Source organism: Pistacia vera, unplaced genomic scaffold, assembly GCF_008641045.1.
Source record: "Pistacia vera cultivar Batoury unplaced genomic scaffold, PisVer_v2 Contig549, whole genome shotgun sequence".
Taxonomy (NCBI): Eukaryota; Viridiplantae; Streptophyta; class Magnoliopsida; order Sapindales; family Anacardiaceae; genus Pistacia; species Pistacia vera.
The window spans coordinates 1,178,659-1,202,466 of record NW_022196389.1 but is presented as its reverse complement, the minus strand read 5'-3'; the positions used below and the strand labels follow the sequence as shown (position 1 = coordinate 1,202,466).

At 33.7% G+C, this 23,808-nt stretch overlaps 2 protein-coding genes across 2 annotated transcripts; one reads left to right on the top strand and one right to left on the bottom strand.

Annotated features, from left to right (window-relative positions):
- Positions 1-2,204: 2,204 nt before the first annotated feature.
- On the bottom strand, positions 2,205-6,446 carry LOC116107821 (protein FAR1-RELATED SEQUENCE 6-like). The gene is made up of 2 exons (XM_031394107.1): positions 6,280-6,446; positions 2,205-4,272 (listed from the first exon to the last, which is right to left on the bottom strand). The coding sequence occupies exon 2, from the start codon at positions 4,270-4,272 to the stop codon at positions 2,275-2,277; it is 1,998 nt and encodes a 665-aa protein (XP_031249967.1). The 5' UTR covers positions 6,280-6,446; the 3' UTR covers positions 2,205-2,274.
- A 6,084-nt stretch (positions 6,447-12,530) lies between these two features.
- LOC116107906 (disease resistance protein SUMM2-like) lies at positions 12,531-16,734 on the top strand. The gene is made up of 5 exons (XM_031394177.1): positions 12,531-12,565; positions 12,679-15,298; positions 15,377-15,476; positions 15,605-15,760; positions 16,211-16,734. Exon 2 carries the CDS (start codon positions 12,750-12,752, stop codon positions 15,255-15,257), a length of 2,508 nt encoding a protein of 835 aa, XP_031250037.1. The 5' UTR covers positions 12,531-12,565; positions 12,679-12,749; the 3' UTR covers positions 15,258-15,298; positions 15,377-15,476; positions 15,605-15,760; positions 16,211-16,734.
- The last annotated feature ends 7,074 nt before the right edge of the window (positions 16,735-23,808 follow it).

The window sequence follows — 23,808 nt, the reverse complement described above, 5'->3', positions numbered from 1 at the left end:
TATGGGTTTAACTGATATTTACCCGAATGACGTGTTTTCATACTCAAAAAATGATGTCGTTTTGCTTTACCAGAAACGCTGTCATTTTGACAATAAACAATGACATTTCATTTGCCACAAACAACATCGTTTAATGAAGAGAAAAGGGCATCGTTTCTTTTTCACGAAAACGACGGCATTTTGTTTAGAAACAAACGATGTTGTTTCATAGAACTAAAACAACGTCGTTTTGATCAAACAAAACGGCACCGTTTTTATATGACGAAATGACATTGTTTAGATAAGTACAAATGATGACGTTTCTTTTAGTAAAAACGACGTCGTTTTGTTGAAGATAAAACGATGATGTTTCGATTTACACAAAATGACGTTGTTCTGTAGAAAATAAAAACGATGCTGTTTTTCTTTACCCAAAACACCGTCGTTTTTCATTAGCACAAAACGATGTTGTATCAATGTTGTCAACGACATTGTCCCCTTGGTAAAACGACAAGTCATCCGTTTTGTGAATGGCATGTTGCACGATGGTAAAAACGATGTCATTTCATTGAAAAGAAACGATGTCGTTTGTATTGGTAAATGCTGTCGTTTTGTGAGAAGAAAACAATGCCTTTCTTTTCCCTAAAACAACGCATTTCGATCAGTAGAAAACTTTGCTGTTTCACTTTTGCTTAAATGACGATGTTTTTGTTAAGTTAAAAACATTACTGTTTTATTTTACCCAAAACGACGTTGTTTCATTTAGTACTAAACGGTCCCGTTTTGTTTGCTATAAACGACGTCGTGTTTAGGAGAATAAAACGGTGTCATTGTGTTTCCCTAAAATGACGCCGTTTTACGTTGCTACGGAACGACTGCGTATAGTTTGGTGTGAACAACGTCATGCCCCTTTGTAAAACAACAAGTCATCCGTTTTGTAAACGGCATGTCGCGCAATAGTCAAACTGGCATGAATACGCTGACATGAAATGAGTTCCCCACAGAGCGTTTTTTTTCACCCCCCTATCATTTGATAAAGTGCAGAAAAACCCAAAATTGATGTTGTTTTGTTCCTTGAAAACGTCGCAGTTTCCTTTTCCCATAAACGATGTCATTTCTTCGAAAAGAGACGAGGTTGTTTTCTTTTCCTAGAAACGACACTGTTTTTGTTATCAGAAAATGATGCCGTTTCATTTGTCCCTAAAACGACGTCGTTTGTGTCAGTACAAAACGATGCCATTTTGTTTGGTGTAAACGTCGTTTGCAAGGAAATAAAACGATTATGTTTCGCTCAGTACAAAACGATGTCGTAGCATATAGTGTAAACGATATCATTCTTTTTAATAAAGTGACAGGTCGTCCGTTTTGTAAACGGCGTGTTGCACGATGGGAAATATTTTTTGCACCCCCTATCATTTGATAAAGCGCAGAAAACCCAAAAATTGATGGTTCTTAAATCTTAATGGACAAAAGTGATATTTACGATTAATAAAAAATTGAAATCGAAGTAGGAACGACATCTCGTTTACACGAAAAATGGAGATGTGTTTTGCAAATAAAAATAAAAAAATGAATAAACAAAGCTCAAGTAAATTCATAACAGCCAACAAGAAGCTTCAAGCATTGCCATCACTGATGATCAAGCTTTCATATGAAATGAACAACCAACTAACAATCCGATGTGTTCATCATCATTCTTGCTCTGCTCTACTCTTAGTCCAGATTATTTGTGTTTTATGGATATCTTTATCAGTTTCCTTCATTTTGAATTACCTGAAAACAAATTCACATTTGCAGAAGAAGTTTTTACATCTATATGATATTATATATAATACTGTACAGGGTCTTTTCAGGGTTGTCTTGGCTTCATATTGATATTGTTTTTGCATTTTCTTGTACATATGGCTTCAGTTCTCCTTATCCAATTATGAAATTTGACGTTTGACAGTCAGATGATCCTGCTAAAGGAGATTTCTCCTTTGAAGGCCCTGGTGGGTATCTGCAACTATATCAGTATATCTTAGAAAGCTTTGAGATGATGATGATGATCTCATGACGATGATGAATATAATGATAATAATAATAATGATAATAGAAAATGAAGCCAAAAAGACTGGGAAATTAAGATCCAGTAATTGATATATGTTTTGGAAAATACAGACATAAGTTTTTACAAGCACTTTTGCCTAAAGCCCTCCCAAATACATCTGTTATTTTAAATTTGTTATTTAATAAAATTATAACAAAGGGAAAATCAAATACATAATACACACATCTAATCCTAACCTTTATAGATTACACTTGACCATCCTCTACAAGATGAAGCTTCTTCAATATCTCATCTAATGCTTGTATTGTAACCCTGTAACGATCTTCAGATTTCCTCCCTTCCTTGACAACGTGCACGATGTGTTTGTATAGATGATCATACCTGTGTACTGGATTATCAATATCGATGCCACTGCAGCTATGATCAAGAACATAAGAACGTTTGATATCTTTTCTCCATCGTGAAAGAATGTAATGAGATGGGATCTCTGGCACACCATTCTGGTTTAGAACTCTCAGGATGTGTCTACATAAATATCCTCTGAAATTGAACATCCCACAAACACAAAGCACCTCCATTTCGGATGGATTGTACAGGACATCAAAAACTCTGGAATCTCTCCTACTTCCATCAACTTCAAATTCTTCCTTGACTATGTACGTTACAATTGGCCCCTCAGCATTCATATGCCTTGTGCTAAAGCAAGAGTACATTCCATCGATCTCCCTCTCGAACTTCCTCAATATTTCATTTGTGTACAGTTTTGAGAGTTGGAACTCAAAGTAACACCTTGGCTTAAGCATATAACTTGAGTTTCTTGATTCCTTATCTGCCAAAGCTTCAAGTTGATAATTTGCTTGTAGAGCTTGATCATACTTCTCCAGAAATTCTTTCAGAGGGGTATTTTTCTCAAGATATCCTTCAAAAAATGAAGAATTAACCTCATTCTGATGGACTGGAAACATTCCTGCCAAAAATGTCTCCTTCAAGTAAACTGGAGCCCACCGTCTTCGATCTTCATATAAAGTTTGAATCCATCTATGATCCCTTATTCCATGACATTGGATCATGTCTTCCCAAGATGTTTCAAATTCCTCAGGCCTTAAAGAGTGATAAACTGTTCTATTCAATGCCACTCTAATTGCTTCATATTCAAACAATCCTTGTAACTTATTTGGAACATTTTGCATGATATGCGATAAGGAAAAACAATGATAAGCTCTTGGGAAAACATCAGCAACAGCAACTTGCAAAATTTTACAGTGGTCCATGATGATTGATTGTGGAGGGCGTCCTAACATGCATGTAAGCCACGCCCTAAACAACCATGTATAAGATTCAATGGTCTCACCTGCAAGTAAACCACAGCCCAGTAACACTGATTGTCCATGGTGATTCATGCCAATAAATGAAACCAGAGGCACATCATATTTGTCTGCCAAGCATGTAGTGTCAATTGAAACTACATCACCAAAATACCTATATGCAACTCTTGACCTTGCATCAGTCCAGAATAGATTCCTCAAGCATCCTTTTTCATTTAGATCTGCCACATTAAAGAAGTTAGGATCCATCAACTGCAAGCGACAAAAGAAATTATGAACAGATTGGGCATCTCCAGGTTTAAGCTTCAATTTATTGGCATGGTCAACATTATTCCCAAATTCTCCATTAACATCTACATTTCCATTTCCCTCAGCATCAATAATCACAGTTCGAAATAGCCGAATTTTTTGTACCTCATCAGCACCATCTAACTGCAATGTTCTTTTGGTTCCAGGACCTATGTGCTTATGTGACTTATAAAACTTTCCACTTGCTGGGCTAATCAAGTGGTTGTGCTCAAGCTCGACTTCAATAATTCTCCACCTTTTATTTTCCATCAACCTGAACTTTATCATTGCTGGACAACCAGTCCTTGTTTCTGGTCTTGGGCGATTTGCTTCACTTTTCTTCTTGAAACCTGCACTACTGCAGCTAAGTTTTCCTCTGTATTTTTCTTTACTTTTTCTGTACCATGTATTGCTAACTCTGACACCAAATCCTTGTTCTTTGGCATAGCAATTGTAGAAGTAATATACATCCTCGTACGTTTCAAACTCCATTCCAACTGCGGGAGGCAGGGGATTTTGGATTATACCAGTTTGACCTACATATTCTGTCATTGCATAATCTCCAACAACCTCAAAATCATCAGTATCATCATCACCTGTTGGCTCAATGTTGAGAGAAACTTCATCCATCTGCAATAGATGTAGGAGAAAGTGAGCTTTATGAAAAAAGGAAAATAAAGAAAATGAATGCCGAAAAAAGTGAAATGAAGAAACTAGACATTTGCTTCTGCAAGGCTGCATATTTAGCTCAATATTTCACAAAATTAAAGGAATTTTAAAAAAGGTCTTTTAAAACTTGAGCTTTAATAATTTGATTCTATAATGATCACTTACACTTGTATTAATTTTTCCTCAATTTTCCTTTCTCGATCATACCAAAGATCGTTTTTCCTCAATTTTCCTTTCTCAATCATACCAAGGATCAAATTAACCACCAGAACACATAAATTTATGACATAAGAACTTGACTAGAAACACAAAAGAATAGGCTAGTCGACATTGGAATTTGGTCGTAAAAAGTTATTGAGTCACGCGTCAACATTTCTGCCTCAATGGTAACAAAACAACCACAAACCACACATACAGACAACTTCATGGTCTACAATCAGCAAGGTTGCAGTCAAGATTATAAATATAAATCTAATAAATCAACCCTTTTATATCACTTCTTGAAGCTTTCATTTACATGAAAAAATTGAAACACAAAAAAGAAGACAAGGGGGCAAAAGAAATAACAAGACCAGTGTCACATCTATTTATGTTATATCTTCAAGATAGGAATTCAGGATGTTAGAATCCTACACCGACTAGGCACGCTCAAGCTTATTGGTTTATAAGAGGGGGTAATCCTCTCATTCAACAAGGTCTTATTGGGTGAGAAGTTAGACCCACCTCAAATTCTATCATGTTATCAGAGCCTAGGTTCAGTTGAGTTGAGTCTTTGACCAGCGGGTAAGGAGTTAGAGCCAACAACTACCTCCATCAACAGACATGACCCAACATATGGGCTTGACCGTGAGGGAGAGTGTTAGAGTCTCACAGCAACTAGGCACGCTCAAGCCTATTGGTTTATAAGAGGGAATAATCCACCCATTCAACAAAGCCTTATTGGGTAAAGAGTTAGGCTCACCTCAAATGAGTTAGGCCCACTTCAAATTCTATCATGGTATCAAAGCCTAGATTCAGTTGAGCTGAGTCCTTGACTAGCAAGTAAGGAGTTAGAGCCAACAACTACATTCATCAACAGACATGACCCAACATATGGGCTTGACCGTGAGGGGGAGTGTTGGAGTCCCACACCGACTAGGCACACTCAAGCCTACTGGTTTATAAGAGGGGGTAATCCTCCTATTCAACAAGGTCTTATTGGGTAAAGAGTTAGGCTCACCTCAAATTCTATCACAGGATAAATAATTTGAAGTCGATTGTCCACAATACTGCATATTTTTCAAGTTACTCTTCCTCTTACAATTTGGAGAGAAAATCTCTCTCTATTACCCCATTTCTCCTTCAAATCTTCTTTTATTTTCTTTGATAAAACTTAACATAAGACTTTCCACAGCCGACCTCATTTCTTTACAACCACAGCTAAAGCCAAATGCATTTTAAAATTTTTCAAGAGTATTTTGTTTTTTGCCATAAAAAAATTCAATATGAAGTATACAGCATCTACATTGAAGGAAATATCTCCTCTTTAAGTAGCACAAGTTTCCTTTTTTAATCCAAACATCCCTTCATTTTGTAAGATTAAGCTCCACATCGCCAGCTAAAGACGTTTAAAACCCTTGACAATGAATCCCCAACATTCTTAAGCTCTCAATTACACCCTCATAGCTACCCAAGTAATTCCTTGAGCCAACACATTTTTTTTTTATTATTAAAGATGCGAATACACAGACCTTTACACTGAAACTCAATAAAATCCTACCCCAAACTCACCTCAAAAGAAGAATGTACCCAGTTTCTAGATTTAACTTCACAAGTTAAAATCAAACTTCCACAATAAACATAGAAAATAAACGAAGTGGAACAAGAATTGAAACTATTTCTTTAAAGCAAGTCACACTTCAACTCTTTCACACATTCCATCGAACATTATGAGATAAATGGAAAAACATAAAATTGAATGAAACCCACCTCAGATTAATCAGTTCCTCGAGCAAAGAAACGTTCTCGAGATGGGATCGGGGCTTCCGCACTTTTATTTGATTTTGAGAGAATTCCAAAGACTAAAGCCCTGTACTCAGCTGGGCACTGAGTTGAAATTCGAGAACAGAAATTGAAACTAAATTGTTCCTTGATTGCTTTTGTCGTTAAACAACCAGAAATCGGAAACCCACAAGTATGACAACTTGATTTTTTATTCTGCAATTCCAAATATTTTACTGCAGTTCCTAAAATTACTAATATTAAGATTGACTAAAAATGATTCTTAAGAACAGGCGATTTCTAAAATAAATGTTTTTTTAAAGATATATGAATAGAACATCAATTTGAAAAATCTCTTTTATATACTGCTTCTCTTTTACATTTAAATTTCTAAACCAGTATTTTGCACTTGTTTATTATATATATTATATTATATATATATATATATATATAGTATGGCAACCCTACAACATTCATCGGCACAAATTAAATTGATCAGTATAAACAAGTTATAACTTAATGAAATATAGTTATAAAAATTATTATTTTGATTAAAAAATAATTATTTTGATTTCTTATTTTATAATTCATGTTTTAGTAGTATTAAGATTTTGATTCATTGTTTTACTACCATTAGAATAGTATGAAAATTAATATCAAAAAGTCGTTACAAAATTGAGTATGAAAATTAATATCAAAAAGTCGTTACAAAATTGAGTGATTAGATTCAACAACTTCACAACACTAATCAAATTGATATTAATATCTTCCTTATTAATCTAAATGAGCAACACGTTATGTATATTTTAACTGAATAAGAAATCATTACTGAAATTAGACAAGAAAATGAACGAGGATGAATATAGTACAAAAATACCAAAAGTTTCATGCCAGGGAGCTTCAAACATACAATTATAAATATTTTGGCTTCAATAAGAAGGTGTCCATGTTAGTGACTTATTACGTAGATAAAAAATATGGGAAATGACTTACACATATCTAGAGTTTACTTTAAAGATAAATTGGTACCCAAAAAGTTTTGAAATAATAAATACCCACTTTTCATCCAAATCTGTTAGTAAATCTTTTAACTAAAATGGTATTATCGACATTCTATCATTTTTGTGGGGGTAATTTTGGCTTTTTGTGTTGTAGGGTTTGTGCATAAAAAAAAAAAGTTAAAAAAATTGAATTAATAAAATATTAAAAAAAATCCGCCCAAATCTCTTATCCTTTGTCTTCTTCAGTTCTTCTCCCCTTTCTCTTATTATCTCCCTTCCTTCTCCCTCTTTTTCCTCCAGTCACTAGGCATAAACTCGGCACCAGAATATGACCAGATCGAACGCCTCTCTCCTCTCTCTCTTTTCGTCTTCATCTTCTTCATCTCTCTCATAAAAGGGCAAAAAAGGGGGGTCTTTTGCAAAGCTATTGCACTTCCCCACCCATTTTCCGGAAGCCCCGTCACCGAAAACCTTTCCTCTCCCTGCCTCTTTTCGGTGTGCCCTCTCCAAAACCCCCATTTTCCCCTTCGTCGTTTGCTCACATTTCACCGCCCATTGAATTCCTAGGGTTTTTGTTGTTTGTTGAATTGGGATTGATTGGTGTTTTTGATGGGAAATTGATGATTGGAGATTAATTGAGAGTGTTTTTTTTTTTTTTTTTCTGTGTGTTTTTGTTTGATTTTTGGGGATTTCTGATCGGTTTTGGCATTGATGATTGATTTTCCAAGTTCACCACTTGTTTGAGGTTTTGCCCCAAGCCTTTTGTGCCTTGCGTGTTTTGGTTCTTTTGAGTGTTTGAAGAGTGATTCTTTGGGATTTTTTGCATTGAATCTTTTGGTGATTTGAGTGAGGTTTTTTTGGGGCTTTGGTCATTTTTGCTGATGGTTGTCCTCTAGTTCTGGCGAGAGACAAAGAAGATGAAGACAAGATTTTAATTAAAATTAATTATAAAAATAAAATAATTAAAACTGAGAAGAAAGATTATAAAAAAATTAATATTAAAGAGAGAAATTGGGCAGAATGTTATATTTTTTTTGGATATAAAATTATCATATTATCATTTTTTAAATTAACTTTACTAACAGATTTGGACCATAGGTAGGTAATTGATGTTTTTATACTTTTTACTTTTTAGGTACCACGTTATCTTTATAGCAAACTATGGGTGGGTGTATTTCGTTCGGCCTATATATATATTGCATGTATATATGATTGTTAGATGGCTAATTTACATTTATATTTATTTTTAGTTTATTCAAGAATTATTATTTTTTAATTAAAGTAAAACTTGCTTTTAGAAAAAAAAATATTATATACTTGCTTGCAAAAATATAAATTTTATTTCCAATATATATTAGAAAGTTAATAAATATATATACATATTTATAAATCTAAATATATTAATCACTATGACATGTTTTTGTGTGTGTGTGTGAATTTAATAAATTAAAAATACCTATATGTTGTGCATGTGTAAGGTTTTATTACAATATTAAAGTTAATGCTCATCTATCCGTCGGGTCTAAATTTAACGACCGAATATACTCCCCAATGGTTATCCCCATTAGGGACCGAGATGACTCGAACATGAATCAATGTCATGTTAACACTCACACTCTTTGTGTAAAAACCTTATGCCAAATTGGTGGGGGTTCTTCTGCTATTACTAGTTTGAAAATGTAAATCTAATGACAAAGAGATTACATATGTAGCAATTAATATAGAGTGATTAGTCTCCAAGTTTGAGAAGCCATTTTATAATTTTGTAAATAACATAATGTAACATTTATCCTATTTATTGAGTTGAATTTTATATGAACTTATCCTTCAATTTTATTGTGATAGTTTGTGTATAAGAGTTTGTTCATTTAATATTTATTCAAAAGAAAAAAAATAATTTAAAAATCTTCTCCAAAATATCAATGCAGCTAAACATTGATCAAAATATGATGTGTTAATTATAGAAATCCCTTTGGTATTACAGTTATAATAAGTTTTAAATAGATCAGTACTCATATATATATTAATATATAAAGGTAAATTGTGAAATAATTTTTTTTTTTTTTATGAACGGAGGGTGTCTAAGTCAACTTACGCTCATCTCAACTAATTCTCCGGGACCTTAGAACTATCAGCCGGATAAGAGCTCTAGTGACTATCCTTATTAGCAACCGAGGATCAACTAATTCTCTGGGACCCTGAAACTACCGGTCGGGTAAGAGCTCCAGTAACTATCCTTAGTAGCAACTTATGAAGGATTTGAACTAATGATGGCAATGGGCCGGGCCGGGATCGGGTACCCCTTGGCCCAGGCCCAAGCCTGACCTCATAACAAAAGCCCAAGCCCGACCCAAGCCCGTCACGGGTATCACAACTAAAGCCCAAGGCCGGCTTGACGGGCTTTTTATAACCTCAGGCTCGGCTCAAGCCCGCCCATTTTTATAATGTGATTTTTTAAATATTAATAAATTTCAATTTTATTTTTATTTTTAATTCTATAAACAATTTTTAAATATTAATTTATTTTTTAATACTCACCAAATATATAAATAACTTTCCACAAAGTGCATCCATCCATCCATGTAGGGTTTGAGAAAAATGAGTATATATGTGTAGGATAATCTTGTAATTTAATATATAGTATAAGAGTAATTTAGTATAATTAATACTAAAATTATCGGGCCGGGTCGGACGACATACCCCGGCCCAGCCCGTACCATTCTTAATTTATGTAAATTAGACTAGGCTTCGATGGCTAGCTCCTCCTACGTAAATTCTCTCATATTCCCCCCTGGCACTCTAATAATGTTATTCAACACTGGTTATTTATGTAAATGGCTAGCCCCTAAAATTCTTAATTTGATCAATCTTATAGGCCGGGCAGTTAATTAAAAGTTAAACATTCATTTGCATTTTGAAATGACTGCCTAGTTATTAAATACAGGTTTGCTCAATATTTAAGCGTTTTACTTTCCATAGACAAAGCAAAGGGATTATTACCTCCTCGTAGTTTTCCCTACACCCAAATCTTTTGGAAAGTAATAAGTACACCCAAACATTTAACAAACATTAGTAAAAATTAACAGATTTGTATAATATTATACACAAATACCATTTTACCCTCATTCATGAATATACTAGTTTATAAGTATTTGAGAAAATCAAATCAAATAACCCCTTTGACCAACGCAACTTATAACTAGTGTTTTGAAACCCGGATCTGGACCCGACGGCCTCTCTGATTTAGTTCAGGTTCTACGGAGGTTTTTGCTAGATTTCAAACCTATAGGGACTAATTAAAATTTTTAGGTGTATTTTAATGCTTCAAAACTTTAGGGACTAATAAATTTTTGGGACTTTTTGTAGAAAATTAAAATTTTTTGGGATTAGTTGAAGTTTTTAGAGGTATTTTTGTAATACATTAAAATATTAAGGACTAATAAATTTTTCAAAAACTTTCTTATGTCGCTGGTTTGGACCTATCAACCAGCGACTCGGTCACTTTGTTGGGTCTGACAACCGTTAGGGTTTTAAAACATTGCTTAGACCATCTCCAACCCATTAAACCAATGTGGTGCAAAACACTATTCCATCTCCAACCCACAACACCAAATATTGCATCAAAAAGAATATTCTTTAGAATATTTTTTTTTCTTTTATTGTAATAATCAATAATTAATATATTTCACTCATTATTTTTGTATATATTAATTAAATATTGGGAATGATATTTTTATTAAATAATAATTATTTTGAAAATTATACTAATTTAATAAAATTAAACATTTATTTAATCAAATAAACATTACATTTAATATAGAAAAAAGATTTAAATCTAATATAAAAATGATACAAAAAAAAAAAAAAAACAATACAAAGGTAAAATTTCATATCGATAGTAATTAATTTTCTGAGTAATTTTTATTTGAGTTATTATAGTTTAACATTTGCATTAATGAAGTTTATTTTAATTTTTTCCATCATTTTTTTAATTATACATTATTAAATTATTATTAAAAATAAATAATAATTAAATAAATATAAATAATCAAATTTGGTGTGATTTTTGATGTAAAATTTAATACCAATAACTTAACAAAATAAAAAAAAATAAACAAAAAAAAAAGTAAAAAAAATTATTGGCGCTAATAATCAATAATAATATATTTCACTCATTATTTTTGTATATATAATTAAATATTGGGAATGATATTTTTTTAAATAATAAAATATTTTGAAAATTATACTAATTTAATAAAATTAAACATTTATTTAATCAAATAAACATTACATTTAATATAGAATAATATTACATCTAAATAAAATGATACAAAAAAAAAAAAAAAACAATACAAAGGTAAAATTTCATATCGATAGTAATTAATTTTCTGAGTTAATTTTTATTTTGAGTTATTATAGTTTAACATTTGCATGAATGAAGTTCTATTTTTAATTTTCATCATTTTTTTAATTATTCATTATTATAAATTTTATTATAAATAATAATTAAATTAAATTAAATATAAATAATCAAATTTGGTGTGATTTGATGTAAAATTTAATACTCAAATTAACTTAACAAAATAAAAAAAAATAACAAAAAAAAGTAAAAAAAAATTATTGGCGCTAATAATCAATAATTAATATATTTCACTCATTATTTTTGTATATATTAATTAAATATGGGAATGATATTTTATTAAATAATAATTATTTTGAAAATTATACTAATTTATAAAAATAACATTTATTTAAAAAAAACATTACATTTAATATAGAAAAATATACATCTAATATAAAATGATAAAAAAAAAAAAAACAATACAAAGGTAAAATTTCATATCGATAGTAATTTAATTTTCTGAGTTATTTTTATTGAGTTATTATGTTTAACATTTGCATTGAATGAAGTTCTAGTTTTAATTTTTATCATTTTTTAATTATATAATTAGTAGATTTATTATTATAATAATAATTAATTAAATTAATATAAATAATCAAATTTGGTATGATTTTTGATGTAAAATTTAATACTCAAATTAACTTAACAAAATAAAAAAAATAAAACAAAAAAGAAAAAAAAAAAATTATTGGCGCTACAGTGCTGCGCCAAATGGCGGGCGTTTGGCGTGGGTTGGAGCAACAACTCACGCCATTGGTGTTTTTTACACAAATTGGCGTGGGTTGGAGATGCCCTTATAACGTATACAACAACGAGTTTTCAATTACTCCACTCAGTAATCATTTCTTCGACTCCTTGTTGAAATCGATGGGTAATGTTTGCTCGGCCTCTGTCTCATGTGACCCAATTGTCTCTCGGATCTTAGACTGCACTACTGGAAAGGTAGGTATAAAGTGATCCAAAGATAATCTTGATGCCTTGCAGACTGAATTGCAGAAACTGATTGAAGCAAGAAACGATGTGATGAGGAGGGTTAATATTCTGAACAGCAACAAATGAAACGGACGGATCAAGTGCAAGGCTGGCTTCAAGGGTGCAAGATTTGGAAGCTGGAGCTGGGTGAAGTACCAGAAATTAGATCTCAAGAAATTGAGAAATTATGTTGTGGAGGCTACTGTTCTAAGAATTGCAATTCAAGCTACAAATTTGGGAAGAAAGTAGCTAAAAAGCTGAGACTTGTTTGTACTTTAAAGGGTGAAGGTGCTTTTGAAGTAGTGGCGGAGAGGCCCCTAGAATCAGTGGTGGAGGAAAGGCCTAGTGAGCCTACAATGGGTTTGCAATTAATATTTGATGAAGCTTGGAGATGTATTGAGGAAGAACAAGTGGGAACGGTTGGTCTCTATGGCATGGGGGGAGTTGGAAAAACTACCCTCTTAATCCAAATTAACAATAAGCTTCTTGATTTTTCAAATAGTTATGACACTGTGATTTGGGTAGTGGTGTCTAGAGATTTGCAACTGGAGAAGATTCAAGAAAGGATCGGCCAAAAGATAGGCTTAGTTGGAGAGTCATGGAAGAATAAAAGTATTGATGAGAAAGCATCAGACATCTTTAAGATTTTGCGCAAAAAGAAGTTTATTGTTTTATTAGATGATATATGGGAGAGGGTTGATTTGATCAAAGTGGGTATCCCTCTTCGTAGTGTGGAAGTTGGATGTAAAATAGTCTTCACTACTCGTTTTCTTGATGTTTGTGGACTCATGGAAGCTGATAGGAAGTTTAAAGTGGAATGTTTAGGAGAAGAGGAAGCTTGGAAATTGTTTGAGAAAAAGATTGGGAGAGAAATTCTTGATAGTCATCCTGATATTTTGGAGTTAGCTAAACTTTTGGCCAAAGAGTGTGGCGGTTTACCACTTGCACTCATTACAATTGGTAGAGCCATGTCTTGCAAGAAGACACCTGAAGAATGTAGATATGCAATTCAAGTGTTAAGGAGAGCTTCTTCTAAATTTCCAGGTATGGAGAAAGAGGTGTATCCCCTTCTAAAGTTTAGTTATGATAGTTTGCCTGATGACAAGATTAGATCATGTCTTTTATATTGTAGTTTATTTCCAGAAGACTTTAGTATTATTAAAACAAAATTGATAGATTATTGGTTTTGTGAGAACTTTTTGGATGTATATGATCCAAGTGAAGTATACAGCCATGGTTACTACATTATTGGTGTTCTTGTTCATGCCTGTTTATTGGAAGAAGAAGAAGAAGAAAGAGGAGATTATTTTGTAAAAATGCATGATGTGATTCGTGATATGACTTTGTGGATAGCATGTGACATTAAGGAGGAGCAGCAAAAGTTTTTAGTTCAGGTGGGTGTTGGATTAACTAAAGCACCAAAGATCAAAGAATGGGAAGAATTGAAAAGGATATCCCTGATGGAAAACAAAATTGAGGAATTATCAGTGACGCCCACTTGTCCTGATCTCTTGACTTTGTTTCTTAATGGTAATAACCTAAAGATGATTAGTAGTAGCTTTTTCCAATCCATGTCTTCCCTCAAAGTCTTAAACTTATCTTATAATAATTTTCTATTACAATTACCATCTGGGATTTCAAATTTGGTATCACTGCAGCATCTTGATCTGTCATGGTCCACAATAATTGAGTTACCAATGGAGTTAAAAGCTTTGGTAAATCTTAAATGTTTAAGCCTGGAGTATACATACAAGCTCTGTACAATTCCAAGTCAACTGATATCCAATTTTTCAGAATTATATATACTGAGAATGATTGGTTGTGGTTATAATCAAGAAGTGGTAGAAAATAGTGTTCTGTTTGGTGGTGGAGAAGATTTGGTGAAGGAATTGCTTGGTTTGGAATCTTTATGTGTGCTGAGTATTACCTTAAAAAGCTGTCATGCTCTCCATACATTTCTGAACTCCCACAAGTTTCAGAATTATACTCATGGTCTAACGCTTCGACGCCTTGACGATTCTAAGATGCTCAATGTTTTGTCTTTAGCAGATCTCAAGCATCTTCGCAGACTGGAAATTGAAAATTGTGAAAATTTGGAAGAGTTGAAGATGGAGCATGTAAAGGTAGTAGTGCAAAAAACAAGAGAACCTAACAATTTCTGCAGCCTTAACAGAGTTCAAATAGTTTGTTGCTCTAGAATAAGAGACTTGACATGGCTTGTTTTTGTTCCAAACCTCAAGTATCTTTTTGTATCTCATTGTAATGAGATTAAAGAAATAATAAGTGAAAGAAAATTGATTGAAGAATTTCCAGAATTGATGGAAAATCTAAACCTTTTCGCAAAACTTCACTTTATAAACATACGGCATCTACCAAATTTGAAGAGCATTTATTGGAATGCCTTGCCCTTTCCACATCTTAATCAATTTTATGTACGTGTATGCCCCGAGCTTAAGAAGCTTCCACTTGATGCCAACAGTGCAAAGGGACAGAAAATTGTTATTAGTGGAAATGAAAACTGGTGGAAAGGGCTGGAATGGGAGAGCGAGGCCACTCGAAGTGCTTTTCTTCCTTGTTTCCAACCTTACTAACGGGATGTAGATTTTTGAGCCTGTTTCAAAAATGGTTTCTGGTATGTGCTGCTAATTTTCTTCCATTTAATATATTTGGGTTTCTTGTTTCTTTCTGATTTGTAATTTGCTTTTAAAAGCCTTTATGTTTGTGTGTGTCATATTCTTGGATGCATGTGGCTGGTGTCAGGGAGCTGGTTAGTTGCTTGAAAAATTTTCTCTTGTGATCAAGATTCAAAGGTTTGCTATTTCTTTTACAATCTAAAGTTAACCAGTATATTAAAAAATCTAACCATTCAGATTTTTTATCAATTTAAAGTTAGGTTTATTCTTGATAATAAATTTGTACTTTACTATGCTGTGGCCAGTTCCATGGAGTTCCTGATATTCTTTTCAAAAACATGAGTCTTCCTGCTCCATCCTGCAATTGTTTCCGTCCACTCTTTGTACCCAATTCAGGAAGACTCATGATAGAAGTTGCTGGAAGAAACTCAGTGGCCAAACCCTGTCTCCTCCAAAACAAGGTACTTTTTGAGGTTGTTTTAAATCAAACATAACAAGAAGATTGCATGTAATGTACAGTTAAATGATCATATTTTCTGCTTCATGTTTGATATTCAGATTGAAATTAAGCATATTGAGTTTTCAACTTGCCACAATAATTGGCCATACATGATGGCCAATTATTGTGGCACCATACATGATGGCAGGCAAACAAAAATGATGTTCTGTGGCAACTGCTTTAGTTCATCAAAATTTGTTAGTTGGTAGATCATTGTGAGAATTTAAAAAAGATTTTCTTTCTTCGAAATAACATTATGGAACTTTTGAACTTCAAAAATTTTATCTGAGAATTGTGTCATTTTAAATTGAGGTTGGACATTCTAAACAATCATGGTGACTGCCTTTTACATTCTAGTTCTTCTGAGCATGTGGGAATCAATTTGGATAACTGATGGTTCATTGTCATACAGGCTGCGGAAAGATTGGTCAGTACTTTACCAGTCTCTACAGCTTCAAATTCATGAATGATTAACTCTCATCTGCCTCTCCATTGCTCAGCAGAATACAGCAGTGGCATCTGAGAAGAAGTAGAAGAAACCAACAAGGGAAATGAAAGAGCAAAAGCTAGTCACAGATCACGCCGCCGATGTGCTTGGTAACTCAGTAGCCTAGCCACTGCCTTCCCTAAATTGAGTCACTCTGAGGTTGATCTGAATCAGGAGTAATGAGTAGATTGCCTGTTATTTGATTATCTCTATTTTTCATTTCCTCTGTCCCTGCAGTCTTCTCTGCTTTTTTACCTGAGAAGGCCATAATCTTGTCAAGAAGCCAATATGTAAGAATAAGTTGGTTGTATTTAAGTCCTCTGTTTCAGAATTAACATTTTGGATAACATGGCCTTTTGTTTGTTAATTTTGAACTCCTTTTGGGTCTGTGTGATACCATTGCAGTTGCATTTTAAAAATCCAATGTAATGTTTCTTTCCTCTACCAAATATTGTTCTCTCTTCAATAGAGCATTGGATCTGGAACTTTCTTTCAATGGTTGACTCACAAATTGTTCCAAGAACCCAGGCTTAAAGATTAGCTATTTTCTTTTTATCTGAAGTTAATTGTGATATCTGAGAATCCCAATATAGGACAAATCATGAAGAGCAATGGTATGTTTACAACTGAGTCATACAACGTAGTCATTTTACATAAATTTTGTGTAAATTTTGTTTGGTTGTATGACTCAGTTATAAGCAAACCACTATTTAATCATGAAAATAACTGGTAGTTATTTTATTATGCTCTTACATTGAGGATAGCTTTGCCATGCAAGCATCTGGAATTTTGATAAAAGCATTTGAGATAGTCAAGTAGAACGGCGTACAAAGGGCGAACCAAAAAATTAATTGGATTGGTGCCAAATTAACACTATTATGCCACCAGCTCGGAGCAAGCTATAGCACGGGAAAGACAGCATAGCGACGATCATATTAGAGCCAGTTGCTAGGCAGTTGTCTTCCATCTTACAGATATACCTTATCACTAAAAATCAAGGATAAAGCATTATCTACGGAAATCAACGAGCAGATCACGGAAACAGTTCGTACAATTGCGGCCTATCAAGTATCAACCATGCCAAGAATCATGGGATTAACTTCCAAAAAATCAGGCCATTATCCCTAAAATCTCTCATGTTGTAATCGGATAGTATAAATACCCTTATAAAATCAAGAAAGGGGGTTTTGCATTTGAGAGAAAAAAACACTATAATTGTAAGCGAACAGCTCACCATTCATTATTCTTGTAAGCGAGCGGCTCAAAATTCTCTTGTAATCAACCCAAAAGCATCCTAATAACATAACATTTGGACATAAGCTTCATTCAAACTTGCTGAACAGCTTCAAAAATCCTTTTTGTTTCTTCTTATTTTTATTCTAATCAATCACTTGCTGATTTTCCATAATCATGCGCATCTTATCCAATTCCACCAAGGTCAATGGGGTAACTCTATTTATTGCGTATTTTTGTAACAATATTTTGGCATTAGAAGAGGGTCTCCCCTAAGAAATCGTATTCATCAACAACAATCACAGCCGCCCCATAGCAATTATGGTATGCACCTGAAATTCCAAGAGCCAAATTGATACTAACCGTGCCGACAATGTTGAAAACAACAATCAAGAAGGTCGTCGTGAGATTGCTCACTCTTAGTGAGAGCATGATCAAGCCCAGCCTGCTGGTTTGAACCCACGCCAAAGACAAGCAAATTCCTCACGAGCACGCAAAGATCACACTTCACTTCAATTGGACACCCACAAATGGTGCGTCGGTTTGCACTTGCACTGGGACAAGGAAACGTGACCTTAAGCAATGATGATCACAAGGACTAAGCCTCAGCCTAGACCAAGCAGGGATACCATTGATCCTCGCGCTCACAAGGACGAACCTTCAATTGGCTCGATAGAGGATTTGCGCGAGGTCTCCATCGAAGAGCAAGAACCTACTCACACGCTTAAGATTGAGGAGGGCAACCTCGACGAGAAGTTGCTTAAACAATTGGTTGAATGTTTAAAGGCAAACCTGGACGTCTTCGCCTGGATCCACATCGACATGGTGGGTATAAGCCACGAGGTCATTTGCCACCATCTTAATATCTACTCGAAGGCTCGACTTATCTGCCAGAAAAGAAGGACAATGGATACAAAATGCTCTCGAGTGCTCAAAGAAAAAGTTGACAAGCTCCTTGAAATCAAGTTCATTCGGGAAGTTAAGTATTCAAATTGGCTTGCAAATCCCATGCTCGTCAAAGAACCAAATGGCAAATGACGAACCTGTTGGGATATTATGACTCGCTTTCCTATTTGTTCCCATATGAAATTGTACGTCTTTAGGAAAAATATTTGGTAAAGAATACAATTGTAAATAAGAATATAATTTAGGAGTCCTAATAGGAATTAAAATATGAATCCTATTAGAAATATAATATCCCATATATTACTTATAAATATACAGGTAAGAACCAATTCAAGGTTATGAGAGAATGTAAGAGCACAAGGTATTTGATGTCAGGGTTATTAAACATCATGAGGAGAGTGTCTTAGAAACTGGGATTGTTTCCACCAATGTTTTGAAACCCGGACCTGGAGGTGACTCGGCCAAATGACCGGTTTTCGGTCTAGGTGATCCAACTGGCATGATTAGCGGGTCAGAGAGCTGATGTCAACAACTCTCTCTCTCTCTCTCTCTCTCTCTCTCTCTCTCTCTCTCTCTCTCTCTCTCTCTCATATATAATAATATATTATATATTTTTTTTTTTTTTTTTTTGTTTTCTCACCGATCAACTCATCTCCTCTTTTCTTCCTCTGCTTCTTCTTTCCTTCATCTTTTTTTCTCTCTCTCCTCTTTCTCCTGTCCTTTTCTCTTTCTTTTTTAGGTGAGATTTTCAAGCCTAGTTCCCCTGCATATCATCAAGTTACAATTTTGGATTGTGGATTTGGTTTGCTTCAGCCTTCTAAAAACAAAACGAAAACAAAATAAATAAATAAATAAACCAAAAAAAGCAACTTGCCCGCAAGTCACACGTGAAACCCAGATATATAGAAATGCAAGAGAAATGGGATTGAATCGATGGTGTTTTTTGTCTCAATGCTCTCACACAATATGCGAACATGTGAGTTTGTTTTTATTTAGGGTGTTTTTGTTTTAATTCAATTGAATAACAAAATCAATTTCTTTGGTAAGAGATAAGAGCTGAACTTTGAAGGCTAAAGCTGTTTCGAAGTTGAAAATGTCAAATGAAGAAGGAGAGATGGGGTGAAATGGTTTTAGGGATTTTGATTTATTGTGGACCAAATTTTGCTATCAGGCCAGTTGGACCGACAGTCTGGCAATGTCTTGCCGGTCCAACAACAGTTTAAAATGGTCTAAATAATTAATGCATTTTTATTGTATTAGTGAACTGGATTTTTGAACAAAACCCGGTCGAACCGATCAGATCGACTGGTCTGGTCTAGTCCGGGTTTAAAAACATTGGTTTCCACTCTAGGTACTAGGTTGAGCATGGTTAGAAACTAAAATGTTTTCGCTCTGCTTTATATACCAGGTTTATCATATCATGTACTCTTGTATATTGTGTTCATGAAACTATAGTGAATTTCTCTCAACCGTGGATGTAGATAAGTTATGTCGAACCACATAAATATCGTGTCTCTTTGTATGGTATGATTTATTCCTGTGTTTATTATCTCAAATGTATGTTTTCTGTTACGCGATCTTCTAACAAGCGGTATTAGAGCTCCAAGTTACGACCTGGGAGATGAGTTCTTTTGAGATAGTGGATGCACATAAGAGACGAACTACAACAAGTTTAAGTTATAGGTGGATCATTCTCAAATCTTGGCAGCAAAATTTGACATGGTTACTGTGCGACCTGGATACTAGAAAAAATAGACAAGGTTAGTCTGTGACTTGGATGCCATGATGGTTAGAAATGGCCGTTTCGCTTGCCCCGATGGGGAACCACCCCAACCCGACCCGATTGGGGCGGGGATTCCCCAAATTTCTCGGGTGATGGGTTGGGGTGGGTAGAAAAAAATCCCTGCACCCAGGGACGAGGCGGGAATGAAGGTTAGTTTTCCTCGACGGGAACTCGCCTCACCCCCCCCCCCCCCCCCCCCTTCCAAAAAGCCCCATAAAACCCTAACTCGTGTCGCCCTCGATGGCCTCGTGAAAACCCCGCCTCATGCCATCCCCGACCTGCCCTGCCCTGAAAAATTGTAGCCTAGCCCCTTCTTTTATACAATAATGTAATATTATTATTATATATCTAAATACCTTTTTTTTTATATAATAATGTATATATTATTATATATCTAAATGAAATATAAAATAGGTCTTATATTTAGTATTTCAATACATATACGTGCAATTTAGTCATTTTTATCTTATATTAGATGAATAAATATTATTAATCTAAGACTGTTTATTAATTTATATATCATTTCATCATTTGATTATTAATTTGAACGAAAGCAATATGACTTAAAAAGTCCAAGTATCTTCTTCAATGCTTCACATTATTAAATTACATCATTTATTATCTTTAACTAAATGTGAATAAGTTATATTTCAAAATTTTATAAATTATTAGAAATACAATTCAGCTTATTTTAAATAAGATGAATGATTATGTAATATAATTTCTTAAATTTAGAATTTATTTTACCATATTAGATCCAAAGTGGGGTAATAAATTAAACAATAATACTATGCTTACAAATAAACCTTACAAAGATTTGCATACAAAGTAAGGTGACAAAAAATGAATGGAAGAGTGAAACGAAAAGTCAAACTCATTATATTCACTCTTCCATTCATTTTTTGTCACATCACTTTATATGAAGATCTTTGTAAAATTTATTTGTAAGTGTAGTATTACTCTTTATTAAAATCTAGGTTAATCATATTGTTATATTAATTTTTTTAACTATTTTTAATGGTTTACAAATTACATTGACTTGTTTAATCATATTGTTATGTTCATGATGTTGAATTGTTGAATTATTACACTATTACATAAACTAAGGTAATTGAGTTTCCCTTCTAAATAAATTATCTAAACTTTGGGAACATTTTAGGAGAAATCTATATTAGAAAATAAATATCAAATTGCACAAATTTTGTTGTCTTTCTAATCAATTAATTAGTTAATTAATTATTTATTAACATTGTTTTATTTTACACAAATTCTATTCTCATGTCTTTCTAATCAATTAATTAGTCACAAACTTTATTAACATTGTTTTATTTTTATTCAATGGTTCGTTAAGACTTGATGCAATGATGTATGATGTATCAATCTTGATTTTTATTTTTATTAATTAGTCATGAATTTCATTAATGGTTTCTGATTCTTTAAAAATTTTTCATTAAAAAAGTAATTAAATCAAATAATTGATTATGATTTATGAGTTATCAAATATCAATCTTGATATTTAATTTTAATATTCTATATAATATTTTAAAATTTAGTCAATTAATTCAATACAATTTAATAACTTAATAATCTAATCACATTGTAAGTAAGTAATTAATCTCTTAAAGATTTGTAATTTGTAAATTTATTGCACTATTACATAAACTAAGGTAATTGAGTTTCTCTTCTAAGTAAATTATCTAAACTTTGGGAACATTTTAGGAGAATTATACAAAATCAATATTTTAAAATAATTCTTATAAGCCACCCAGGGAAAATTCTCTGTTGAGATGGAAAAATTCCCATGGGGATTGATACCCACAATTCCCTGACCTCTGGTTCGGGGCGGGGATGGACAATATAAAATCTCAAGACATCCTTGTCCTACTGATGGGGTGGGGATGGGTGAACCCCAAGGAGTCGGGTACAGGTCCGAGGACCCCAATCCCCAGTCCCCCACCCCGTGCCCATCCCTAATGATGGTGGAGCGTTATTTTCGTCATGCTCATCGCCGTGATGGAAAACTCGCCAAGGTGGAGATTTTTGGGATATTATGGCCCACTTTCCTATTTGTTCCCATGTAAAATTGTATGTCTTTAGGAAAACTATTTGGTAAATAATACAATTGTAAACAGGAATATAATTTAGGAATCCTAATAGGAATTGAAATATGAGTCCTATTAGAAATAAAATATCCCATATATTACCTATAAATATAAGAGTGAGAACCAATTCAAGGTTATAAGTGAATATGAGAACACAGAGTATTTGATGTAAGAGTTATTAAACACCATGAGGAGAATGTCTTAGAAACTAGGATTGTTTCCACTCTAGATACTAGGTTGAGCGTGGTTAGAAATTAGGATGTTTTTGCTCTGTTTTATATACTGGGTTTATGGTGTTGTGTACTTTTGTATATCATGTTCATGAAACTATATATAGTAGATTTCCCTCATTCGTGGATGTAGGATGGTTATACCGAACCACATAAATATCATGTCTCTTTGTGTGGTATGATTTATTCCTATGTTATTATCTCGAATGTATGTTTTCCGCTGCATGATCTCCTAACAGAACCTGCGTCGATTACACAAACTTGAATAAGGCGTGCTTGAATGACAACTTCCCATTACCTTGGATAGACCAGCTAGTAGATGTAACAACTAAAAAAGCTCTACTTAGCTTCATGGATACTTATCGAGATATAACCAAATCTTGATGTACAAGCCCAACCAGGAGCATATCTCATTCGTCATCAACCATGGTATATACTGTTATAAAGTCATGTCATTCAACCTAAAGAACAACGGAGCAACATACCAACATTTAGCAACAAAATGTTCGCTGAACTGATAGGCAAAACCATAGAGGTATACATCAACGATATGCTAGTCAAGTCAAAAAATGCACAAGACCATGTCGAGCACCTTAGAGAGACATTCAATATTCTTAGAAAATACTAAATGAAATAAGCCCTCTGAAGTGTGCATTCAAGGTTAGCTTTTTGGATTCATGGTAAACCAGCGCGGTGTTGAGGCGAATCTAGAAAAAATTCAAGCGCTGTTGAACATGAGAAGTCCAACGAAGCTCAAACAAGTTCAAAGTTTGATAGGGCGAGTAGCCGCCCTTAGCTGGTTTGTGTCTCGAGCAACGGATTGGTGTTTGCCCTTCTTCAAGGTGTTAAAGGGCAACAAGGGTATCAAATGGACAGAAGAGTGCGAGAAAGCCTTCTAGGAGTTAAAGAAACACTTTGGACAACCTTCACTGTTATCCAAACCAATGCCCGAAGAACCACTCTTCCTATACCTGTTTGTGTCTTTAAACGTGATCAGTGTAGCATTGATCCGCGAGGAGGAGAAAATCCAATGGTTGGTATTTTATCATATGCTGTTCTTTAATTTCCAGGTTATGGTGTTGGATTCCATTATAATTGTAAAATTTAATTGCAAAGGAGAATTAAATGAAGTGGTACCATGTAAATTTAATGTGAAAGGGTCATTTTTAAGATGGTCCAAATTAACCATTGCACCTTCTTAAGGAGATCTCTTACAAATCTCTTAAGCTGTTTTTTAAGTTCTTCCCAGTTGTCTAATTTCTTTGATCA